This window comes from Micropterus dolomieu, linkage group LG22 (genome assembly GCF_021292245.1).
Source record: "Micropterus dolomieu isolate WLL.071019.BEF.003 ecotype Adirondacks linkage group LG22, ASM2129224v1, whole genome shotgun sequence".
Lineage (NCBI taxonomy): Eukaryota > Metazoa > Chordata > Actinopteri > Centrarchiformes > Centrarchidae > Micropterus > Micropterus dolomieu.
The window spans coordinates 34,615,336-34,627,293 of NC_060171.1; the positions used below are offsets into that span (position 1 = coordinate 34,615,336).

Genomic DNA, 11,958 nt, shown 5'->3' on the forward strand with positions numbered 1-11,958 from the left:
GAGACTTAATTCTCCACAACTGTCTGCGACCATGTCAGAAAACATGATGCTTTTCACCAGATTCTGTCCAGCAGGTGTAATGGTGTAGGGGCTGTCCTTGGCCATGTACTCGTCACATTAATGCCTTTACCTTCTTATTGTCACAGCAGGCTTAGCCATTTGAATACAAATCTTTTATCACAGTATTGATTCTATATCTTTCTAGTTTTTAGATACAATAACCAGATGAGAATGTATGTTTTTGGTTGAAGAGTAACTAAAAATTAAATTCCGCCTGTTAAGAAATCAGTATTGTAACGATTTATAGCTTAAAAGGCATTGGATTGTTTATAGGAAAAGATTCATACACTGCTGGAACAGCCATCGGGGGCAATTCGGGGTTCAGTATATTGCCCATGCACACTTCGACACGCAGCCTGGAGGAGCCGGGGATTGCACTGCCGATCTTCTGATTAGTGGGCAACCCGCTCTTCCTCCTGAGCCACAGCCCCCAGAACTGCAGTGCTGGAGGAGGCAAGAAGGCAAGAGAGCGCAGTTTGGGCTTCCTCTGTCTTCTCTCCCAGGAAGTCAAACTGTGTCAGATGTTGTCGAGCAAAACGTCACCAACTCTGTCTAGTGTTTGAGTTTTTCCTAAAGAATTAATAAAATTTATTACATGACAAATGCTTCAATGTTTGAAAGGCTGGCCTTCTCAGTTTCTGCAAGATGGCAAACATTTATGAAAAACAGGATATTCACCTCTTAGTAATAAGTAGGCTAAGTCAGTGACAGGTGTTAACCCAGGTTGAAATAGTAAGTTTTGTGTGTGTGTGTGTGTGTGTAGATTTATATACATATAACAAATTAAATTGTCATTATACAGTGAATTACAGGAATGTTTCTTTTTGAGGAGGAGGAGTGACAGGCACCTGGGGACTGTAAGATTTGGCATTGACATGACACATGAGATTGGCAAAACTTAAATTTTGTCTTGTTCCAAGCTATATTTATATATATATTTACACAACATACTAATATGAATGTTGTACTTTATTATCTGCTCAAAGAGTCTAAACACTTAGCATCTTTTCCAGATTAAATGTATAAAACTCTGAATTGCAAATTTAGTTTTTTTGGTCCCTGTGAGTCCTTGATGAAGTCCACATTATGGACTATTGGTGGGTTAGTGAGGGTAGTAAATTGACATGGCTGCGCTCCATTGACTCTAATGTAAAAGGAGTCGTTTTCTAGCTTTCTTTTGCCGTATTTTCCTCAAACGCTGTTCCTGGGGCATCTTGTAATATTTACAGTCACTACCCAGAGAGGTTGAAAGGAGAAGTACGATTTATTCTCTTTCCAAAACCTAAAATAAGTCCCAAAAAATGTTTCCTGTGGATTGTTCCTAATGTGATGTTAGTTAGCTTACTGAATGTAACGTAATAAAGCCCTACTGTTCTGCTTTGTAATGATTGTAATGAATAGAGACCTAACGTTACCCAGCTGTACAGGAACAATGTTGATCCTTAATATCGTTGTCCTCTGTCTCAATAGTCAGGTGATATGGTGGTTCACTTTTACTCTTTCGTCATTATTTTTTTCACGTCAGTCTGACAGTCTGAATACAACCTTCAAATGCACAATGCAACTGCAAAACTGTCTGCTTCTTTCTGAGATCGCTTTATCCAAAAATTAGACAATATTTCTCCAGGGAGTGCAGTGTAGACAGTAGCAGCACCGTGATAAAAGTCCGACAGGGCCGACACTTTGTCAGACTTAGCAACAGTAACTACAGGGTTAGCGAAGGGAGGTGGGGGGGTTTGCTTTGTGACCCTGCGGAATGTGATGACAGGATGTTTGGGGGTCCTCACAAAGCCTATTTTATGACTCAGGCCATGTGGACGGAATATCTTCATTCTTTTATCAATAAAAGATACAACATATTGTTCATCAGAATCTGTGTTCTCCTGCAATATCCTAAAAATCAACCTCTGCTGACAAAACATTGTATTCACAAAATGTACAATGCAATCTCTGTAAAATCCCATCTCTGACTGGGCTGACAGCCAGTTATAGTTAAGGATCATGGGGTGGCGCCAAGGGTGGCAAACCCTGGACACACCCCTGATCATTGGTCTCTCTCAATCTCCCTTTTTCTTTCAAATTCAAATTTGCTTTACTGGCATGACCAGAATCACGTGCAGTATACATGTTAGGATGAAATATAATGAATGCAATGGTGCTGAGTAGAACAGACAGTTTAATGTGTTGCTCTGCTGGTTTTCCTCTCTGTCTGCCTGTCTGTCATTTTTCCAGTATAAAAGGCTCAGGGTTGTAAATGCCCCATTTGGATGGAAGTGGCATTCCAGCTGCTGTGCGTGCGTGCGTGCGTGCGTGCGTGCGTGCGTGCGTGCGTGCGTGCGTGCGTGCGTGCGTGCGTGCGTGCGTGCGTGTGTCAGAGGTCTGACATCAGAGACAGGATGTCATTCCAGTATGTGTGAGAGACACAGAGTATTGAGTGAAGAGAAGACTGAGGGAGCGAGTGTGAGTAGATGGACATTTCCTCAATAAGCTTACTGTCGCATAGAGAGGTGGTCATGTTACCAAAACCACACTGGTTCAGATTCCAGGGATGGCTCTTTGGCCTCTACTTTGCCTTTTTCCATCTCTACCCCCTCCTGTTTCCCTGTTTTTTCTTTCCACCCTCTTCCTGCACCTCTGTTCTCTTTTCTTGCCTTCCTCTCCTCTTTACCTCTTCATCCTCATTCCTCTCCTCTTTTGCTCTCTCCCTACAAAAAGGTAGTAGATGTAAAGCATTCACCCATTCAACTTTGTTTCATGACTTGCTTTGTGTGTGTGTGTGTGTGTGTGTGTGTGTGTGTGTGTGGATGTGTGTGTGTGTGTGTGTGTGTGTGTGTGTGTGTGTGTGTGGATGTGTGTGTGTGTGGGTGTGTGTGTGTGTGCGTGTTTAAAGTTTCTGTGTGTGGGATCACGCCTTTATACATTCTGTGGTAAAATTTCTGAGGTGGTTTGAAAAAGTCTCAAGGACCTTTAAAGCATCTGGTCTCTCTCAGTTCTGTACCCCTCATGTGCAAAGTCTAAGTTAGAGAAGAGCAAAACTGTGCTGCAGTGGGCTGAAGGGCCATCCTGTTGTATGAGCCAGTACACAACAGCCAGATGTGGGTGTGTCCTGTTGAACTTGGGAAATTATGAGAGCAGGTTTTGAACTGGATTTTGCATTTATGTACATGCTGTCAGAGCCCGGTCTTTCAAATTTGTTTGTCTGTATTCATATTACCATTCCCACACTGTAGTGTAGAGAAATCCCAAGAAAGCAGCAGCTTTTTTGTTTAAAATGATCACCACATCAGGTGCCAACAAACACTGAGTCATTCACGTCTCCTGTCTTCCCCATTAGACAGTAGTGGGAGGATTTACACATCTGTAACAGCTGCTGCTGAAACAAAATTCTATTTCCTGAAAAAAGTATTTTTTGAGATTTTGAAAGATGTTAAATTGCATTTACAGGAAATTATGTTTGTATTTTTAGTAAATCTATCAGTGTTATGCTGCTTGTCCAGGCCCAGGCTGCATTGGCTTATTTGATTAGATCATAAAGAATTCCTGTTGTATAGTTCTAGCCATATCCCTATTGGTTTTCCATGATACTTACATTCTTTGGCTAGTATGATTGTGAAATAGGTAAATTGAGCTCTAAGTGATATTAAAAGGTCTTAAAGTGTTAAATATAACTTGGTGAACCCTGCAGAAACCCTGTGTGTGTGGCAGAGATAGTGACCTCATAACGTTGAACGTGTGTGTGTCTCCAGTGTGATGTGTGAGTTATTTATGTCTTTTTCTCTGTCTTCAGGTGTATGACACTCCTCCCATGGTGGTGAAGGGGCCATCTAGTGGCCATTTTATATATGACACCCCAGCAAGCACAGACAAGAACTCACAGCAAATGGTAAGGCTTTGGATTTAGGAGCTAATGTGTTTTTATGTGTCACAGATTTGTGGTATGACAATTTTGTTACAATTGCTTGATAGTGTCAATTTGAAGATATTACTGTCCCATATCCTTGCGGTCATGTTCAAAACTGTCATTTAAGCAGTACGGGTGTCTTGACAATGGATAACAAACAGAATGTTAAGTAAAACAGCAAAACACAGTACCAAAAGATCATCACAAAAAAAGGGGTAGAATTTAAGACATGGATATTAATAAGACTAGTGTACAGTCATGCTAGTTGATCTGTTATAATGATTACCATTGTCACCATCTTAGTTAGCATGCTAACATTTTATTAAGTTAGTTAGAGGAACGCCAAATGTATTATAATTCATCCTGAGGGGGACATGAATGTCTGAAACAAACTGCTTGGCTATTGCAGTCCCTAGAGCCACGCTGCTAGCATTGCTAGAAACTGCTTCTACAGTAAAAAGTAGCAATTCTCCTCTAAGATGTAACACATGTAATGGACACATTGCACTGCGTTATAGTAGCCAGCTACGAAGTTACCCACAACCAGCTGACATGTCAAACTAAGGTGATATGGGCGCATGTTGTTCTTAGGAAAGTTATTTTTAAATAGTTAATTGTGCATCATAAGAAGTGTGTTGATCGGTCAGGGAAGACTTAGACAGAAACTAAAAGCCCCCGAGACTGTTCAGCAGTTTCACACAGTACTAACTAACTAAAATGAACAATCAAATCAAACACTTTATGTAATACAGGATATTTCCCTCTCTCTCTTCAGGTCTATGACTTCCCCCCGTCTGTCAGTAAAGACGTCCCTGATGCTCAGCCAGTCAGAGAGGAGACCTATGACGTACCACCCCACTTTGCCAAACTCAAGCCACAAGTACCCGTCCCTCCTGGCCAGTACCTGCACAACAACCTCAACGATGATGATGAGCCACCGATACCAGAGGACGTGTACGACGTCCCACCCCCCATTCTGACTGAAAAGCATTATCATGCAGAAAGGGGCGGAGTCAGCCAGGCCCCCCAGGAAATCTATGACATCCCGGCCAGCCTGCGGACTGGAGGTCCCCCCACCCAGGATGTGTACGACTTTCCTCGGGAACGAGAGGAGAAAGGAGACCAATATGTCTACGATGTCCCACCACAGGTAGGAGACTTAAAGGGGCTATATGTAGTGTTTCAATGAAATCACTTTACTGCCTTACTGTCAACAAGCTGTAGCCTCACTTAGAAATGAGGCACACGCCTGTTTTCTCTGTTGCTTGCAACAGCCTCTATTCTGCTTTTAATGTGAAGGCACCGGGTTGAGATGCAGCCCTATGCGTGCTCCCGAGCCTCTCTCAAGGGCAATTTATACATCTGCCGTAGGTGACGGCATAGGCTACGGGGCTACGCAGAGGCTACACAGAGGCTACGCCGTCACCTGACGTGCACCTCCTCCAAAATGTAACTACACGTCGAGTCGACGTGGACCATAAGCTCTGTGATCTTAAATAATGGGGGGCAGGTCAGGAATATGAGCTTTTACGAGTTATGAGACACAGATGCCCACAAATCTATTGAGGGCCCTTTGTTAATGATATTGACAGTTGCCTCATTGTCTCAAAGAAACAGGATACGGTATAACAATTGGCTGCTTTTCCATTACAGCAGTAAAAGAAGCATTAGCTGGCAGGTTCTTTTGGCCATACATCAAAGAACAACTTATTGAAAAACTCCTAAAACCAACAGAAGGGGATGATATGACTTAGGTATGAGGTGATCTAGAAATTATGTAGGCCAGATTTTGTTTTTCTTATGATCTCTGTGAGATCTATCACATCGGCTAAATGCAGTCAGTGTAACGTTACCATGTAACGAGCATGGATTAGTTCAACCTGCAGCTGTTAAAAATATTACTGTAACGTTACAGTTGGAGTTTACCTAAGTTATCAGCATGTTGTGTGAAGCTGTCTCCCTGTCTGTCTGTAGTCGCTGTCACATTGCCTTTTTTCCGGGAGTATTGTACAAATATGCGGCTCGCTGCGCTCTATGAGCCGGGAACATTGATGAGTTCAAGTGAGCGTGCATACGAGCACACACCTGGTTTCAATCTTAAAACCGCACCGGTAGTGGCCGCTGACTGCATATTACCCCTTTAAAGGGGCAGTCCCACATTCTGAGAAAGATGTTTGTTTGCTTTTAAAAGAAGATTGCTTTGTGGTACAGTACAACACAATCACTCTCCTCAGTAAACCCAGTCATAATTACAAACTCAGCCGCTCACTCACAGTTATTCTTGCTCACCTTGTATTACTGCAACTATGTGTTCTCTGCTGTCTGGGCTTAGCTTGAGACAAACAGAGAGTTTGCCACTGACATGATTAAGGCCACACTGAATGTTACATTGGCTTGCCCTTTTTATGAATGTCTTGTGGACGAACCTGCTTGCTTTCATAGCCTGTCCGTGGTTTTGTTGCCCTATCTTGTTTAATTAAATATTTTAAATCTGGTACTTTTTTCTGTAACATTTGCTACCACTTAGCTGCTGTTGAGACTTTGCATTAAAACAGTAATGATCATTTGCCCATCCTTCTGTCATTTACATTGTCATTTAGTTCCTTTTAGTTTAGGGTTTGTCTTCTTTTCGTTCTGTCGTGTTCACTGTCAAATACTTTACATCATAGTCTTTATTGATGAGATTAACACTGTCAGCTTAGCACACCGACAAAACAGGGGGAAACTGCGAGGTAAGGTTATGTACATCCTGCTTTAATCCAGTTAGTCTCTACATCATTTCAGCTGTGTTTTGTGTTTTCCAGGTTGTGCGTGATGCCCAGTCCACCAGTGAGGAGCTGACCTTCAAGCGGCTGTCTGCCTCGAGCACTGGAAGCACACGGAGCAACCACTCTGCTTCGTCCTTGGACATGGTCCCTGTCCGTGACACCTCCTCTTCCTCCTCACTTTCTGCTCCTGGCTCCACTCCAGCGAAACCCCTCATCTTGGACCTGGAGCAGGCCATGGAGCGTCTGACTCGTCTCCAGCAAGCTGTTGAGTCCAGCGTTTCCCTCATGATGTCATTCATCACAGGTAACTGGAGAAGCCCTGCTCAACTGGAAGGGAACCTCCCAGCCATTCATCAGGCTGCTGACCGGGTACGCGTCACTGTCCGAGACTTCCTAGAATTTGCCCGGGGCGCTGTGGCGAATGCGGCCCAGGCCACAGACCGCTCTCTGCAGACCAAACTGGGCCGTCAGGTGGGGAAGATGGAGGAGGTCTTCCAGAGTTTGGTGCGACACAGTCAGAGCTTAGATGGCCTTTCCTGGTCGCACACGGCGCTCACAGCACCGCCACCAGGAGGGGATGACTTAGATCGACTAATCATGACGGCACGAGGAATCCCAGACGACGCCAAGCAGCTCGCCTCCTTTCTGCATGGTAATGCGTCTCTGCTCTTCAAGCGGACCACCCGGCACCAGCAGCAGCTGCCACTTCCTCCAATTCCAGGGGAGATCAGTGGTCACATGACAGGATCAGGAAGTGGTAGCTATCAGGGAGGGGAGAAGGTGAACATTCAGTTGCGGCCCCTCCCCTCTCCGCCAAAGTTTACAGCTGCAGAGGAAGAGGAAGGTGTGGACAGGCCATATGAGACCACAGAGGAAGGCTGGATGGAGGACTATGACTACGTACATTTACAGGTACACACACATATATATACACTTATACAGTGTGTGTTGAAACGCTACACAGTCTGAGCACAGTAATAAGAAAATGAAATGCATAGTGTCATTACACACCGTTTCAATGTATGTGTGTGTGAGGAGATACTGTAAGGCCATTCATTTTATTGCAGTACATGTTTGTCACCCTTAGAGGGAGACAGAGGTTGTATATTAATTATGATCCTCCCACAGAACCACAAACAGAGAGATGTGTTTTAAACATAACATGTAAGTTTGTACAAGTGGTGTAACTGTGTGTTGCTCTGTCAGGGAAAGGAAGAGTTTGAAAAGAACCAAAAACAGCTGCTGGAGAAAGGCAACATCATCAGACACAAGACACAACTGGAACAGCAACAGGTATGTGTGTGTGTCCTCGTCCTTCTCTGCCTCAGTCCATCACCCTCACTTTACTTGTTCTGTGTTTTTTTTGTGTGAGGATGAACATAGATGGCAGTAGAAATTAGTAGTAGGCCGTAATAAGAACTGAAGATGCTTTAATGCTCGGCCACTAGGGGACAGACAAACTCCAGAACAAGTGGACAGGCACACAAGTGTGACATCCTCACATTATAAATGTGTTATAAAGTCAAAACTATGAGCTTAAAGAGGCTAAAAAGCTCAGTAGACCCACAGAGTTTCATAATAATTCTGACAGAACAGCTTAGTTATTTAAAATCTTACTCAAACAGATTTGAGGTATGTAATTGAAAAACCAGCTACACTCCACTTGTTTCAACTGCTGTTAATGTCAGTCGGAGTGACAAAATAGGATTTTACAAAGAAAAATTGTGTTTTCATCTAAATGTTAAACTGAGTTTGAGTTTGATTTGGGACCTACACAACAGCACTTAATTAAAGCACAAGTAGTTAGACCTGCAACTAACAGCTATTTTCATTCTCAGTTTCTAATAATTCATTATCTAACAAGTAATCGATCATTTGCTTAGTCTATAAAATGTCCAACAATTGTGAAAGAAAAAGGTGCCCAGAGCCCAGTGTTATATTTTTAATTACTTGTTTCGTCAGATCAACAGAGAAAAGCTGGAACCAGAGATGTTTGCAGATTATTTTTCTATCGGCTAATTGTTGCAGCTCTACAAGTATTAACTGTCTCCTTCCTTCTCTTCTCCTTCCAGATTAAACAGTTTGAGCGGCTAGAGCAGGAAGTCAGCCGGCCAATCAACAATGACATGACTGGCTGGGTCCCGTCCCCGCACCACCCTCTGGCCAACCACTTGGCCCAGAACGGCTCTGGAGCCCTCACCTCGTCCAAACTGTGCAACGGCGACCGGCAGCTCCTCCTCTTCTACCAGGAGCAATGTGAGCAGAATGTCACCACGGTGACCAATGCCATCGATGCCTTTTTCACCGCCGTCAACTCCAACCAGCCACCCAAGATCTTTGTGGCGCACAGCAAGTTCGTCATCCTCAGCGCGCACAAGCTGGTGTTCATTGGCGACACACTGTCACGCCAGGCCAAGTCTCCTGACGTGAGGGCCCGGGTGGCCCAGAGCAGCAACACCCTTTGCGAAAAACTCAAAGACATTGTGATCAGTACAAAGACAGCTGCTCTTCAGTATCCTTCCCCTGGAGCAGCCAGAGAGATGACTGAGAGGGTAAGGGAGCTGGCAGGGTGTACGCAGCAGTTCAGGATGGTGCTGGGACAGCTGCTGGTGATGTAGGGGGAGTGGGGGGAGGAGTGCTGCCCTGTACACCCTTCCAGTGTGAGGTTGGAGACCCTGCGTGCCTCGACAGGATGAGGCTTTCCATCACTTATGCGCTTGACATGTAGCATGAGAAACCCTGTGTGGCCCTGGGTCCTGGGGGTCTGGCACCCTGTCTGGGAACGGGGACACTGACCTCACTTCCATCCTCTGCTCTTTCCCTACCTTGCCTTTCACTGGGACCGTTCTTCCCTCATCCCTCCTTCCTCTGTGTGCTTTTTAATCTAGACAAACTAAAAGGAACATTTTATCTTCAGTGGGCTGGGCCAATGGTTGTAAAATAATCATTGTAAATATTTAAGTCACCTATTCAGTCAGAAAACCAGAAAGAGAAAGACTTAAGAACTTCTAGTATATAAATATAAATATATGGTTCTCTTTTTTTTGAAGAAAGAAAAGATGGAAACACAAGTGTAGTTTTTAGACTATATCAATAATTGCTATTATTATTGCTATACCGTATAATTATGACTCTGATTCTTGATCCTTGTATCATTATTGTTATGGATGTGTAAATTCCAGATATGTATGACTGTATGTTGTAGTATGTCTATGCTCTTCTCCATCCACTAAAACACTGGAGCACACACCCGTCTTTAAACTTTAAACTATCCACCAGTTCAGGCAACACTGCTGCCAAAAGATGTCCACGTAACTGTACAGTTCCTGTGCTGCAGTTATTAAAGATGATCTCAGTGCCATGTCAGTTGCTTTTTTGGAAAACTATACGTAGGTTGTTTTGTAAGAGGCATGTATTAAAGAAAAGGAGTGTAAAATGTTAAAAACTACAAATGAAATTAAAGATGCGTTCATTCTTTTCACTGACACTGTGGTTGTCACTGGGTTTTTTAAATAATCAGAAATGATGTGAAATGGCAAATGTATCACACTAGAATCCCCTGTAGACACTGTGTGTGGCATTTGCACATGTGTGTGTTTCACCTTAATTTCCTACCCTAATTCAATTCAATTGAATTCAATTTTATTTATATAGCGCCAAATCACAACAACAGTTATCTCACAGCGCTTTTCATAAAAGAGCAGGTCTAGACCGTACTCTATGATGTTATTTACAGAAGCCCAACAGTTCCCACCAAGAGCAGCACTAGGAGACAGAGGCAAGGAAAAACTTCCTTTTAAGAGGCAGAAACCTCGAGCAGAACCATGGCTCAGGGTGGGCGGCCATCTGCCTCGACCGGTTGGGGGTGAAGGGAGAGAGAGAGAGAGAGAGAGAGAGAGAGAGACTAATGCAGACGATGATCTCAATTGTCCACTGAATTTGCTTTCAGAATGTTATCAAATGTCTATTGCAGGAAGAAAAGGAAAAGAAGACAGTATCATGGGGTAAAAAAATGACCACAAATTATTATGATGTCCTTCACAGTCAGAAATGAATGTGCCTGCCTCAACTAAAGCTATGCTCTATTTCAGTCAGGACCACAACTTTTATTTTGATCTGCATTACGTTATGTTTGGCGGTATGGCTCTGTTTTGGGACCTCAGAGCAGCAGCACAGACCCCCAAGCTGACCATACCAGGCATACCTCCCTGGCCTTCCATGCACATGGAGTAGGAAAGTCAATTAGACTAAAATGACTTACACTGAGGCCAGTTGAATTCACACAGATTGCTAGTTTGAAGAAGGCAAGAGGCAAACAAATCTCAGAGGCTGGCTTGAGTTCGGCTTCTCAGATAGCGAGTCATAGAAAAACCAAAACACCCATCCGTAAAATATTTGATACATTTTTGCAGGTGTTAGAGTGAATACAGCATAGATCTTTAATCCCTTAACACCTGAATTTTTTCAAAAAATAAAATAAATAAAAATAATTTGTGTTTTCATTTGCTTTCAAGCTGATGTGAAGATTGTTAATTTGTCTATAGAACATAGAAAAAAAAATATCAATTCAGGAAGGATGTAGGTATGATGCAAATTAGCGACAAGAGGCATAAATGAGAGGGCTTGCAAAAGGTTCCTAGGTACATATCGAATATGCACAAACAGGCATTGGGGGAATCCATGCGCTATCTTGGCTGAAGTCTGAAAGGAAGAGGTGTGATGTGAATTTGCAACAATCGGCGTCAAGGGGTTAAAATCAGATCTCGTATAGAAACCAGCAGAGAGCATACAGTGGGGGAAAAAAGTATTTGACCCCTTGCTGATTTTGCAGGTTTGCCCACTTACAAAGAATGCAACGATCTATAATTTTAATCATATGTACATTCTAACTGTGAAAGACAGAATCCCAAAGAAAATTCCAGAAAATCACATCATATGAATTTATAAAAATTGATAACCATCTGATGAGGAAAAACAAGTATTTGACCCCCTGGACAAACAGCATGTTAATATTTTGTAGAAAAGCCATTATTGGCCAGCACAGATGTCAAACGGTTTTTATAGTTGGTGACAAGGTTTGTGCACATTTCGGCAGGGATGTTGGCCCACTCCTCCCTGCAGACAGCCTCCAAATCATTCAGGTTCCGAGGTTGTCGCCTGGCAACTCGAATTTTAAGCTCCCTCCAAAGATTTTCAATTGGATTCAGGTCTGGAGACTGGCTAGGCCAC

General features: G+C 43.2%; 1 protein-coding gene across 1 annotated transcript; it reads left to right on the forward strand.

The window, feature by feature from the left end:
• The first annotated feature begins 3,783 nt into the window (after positions 1 to 3,783).
• bcar1 (BCAR1 scaffold protein, Cas family member) lies at positions 3,784 to 10,214 on the forward strand. The gene is made up of 5 exons (XM_046037701.1): positions 3,784 to 3,943; positions 4,737 to 5,111; positions 6,766 to 7,641; positions 7,936 to 8,022; positions 8,802 to 10,214. The coding sequence occupies exons 1-5, from the start codon at positions 3,866 to 3,868 to the stop codon at positions 9,345 to 9,347; spliced, it is 1,962 nt and encodes a 653-aa protein (XP_045893657.1). The 5' UTR covers positions 3,784 to 3,865; the 3' UTR covers positions 9,348 to 10,214.
• The last annotated feature ends 1,744 nt before the right edge of the window (positions 10,215 to 11,958 follow it).

What these genes read in the sequence shown, in the direction of transcription:
- bcar1 (XM_046037701.1), top strand. Translation starts at nt 3,866, where the DNA reads ATGGTGGTGAAGGGGCCATCTAGTGGCCATTTTATATATGACACCCCA. An exon ending in ACAAGAACTCACAGCAAATG is followed by an intron (nt 3,944 to 4,736) that starts GTAAGGCTTTGG and finishes CTCTCTCTTCAG; the next exon opens with GTCTATGACTTCCCCCCGTC. An exon ending in ATGACTACGTACATTTACAG is followed by an intron (nt 7,642 to 7,935) that starts GTACACACACAT and finishes TTGCTCTGTCAG; the next exon opens with GGAAAGGAAGAGTTTGAAAA.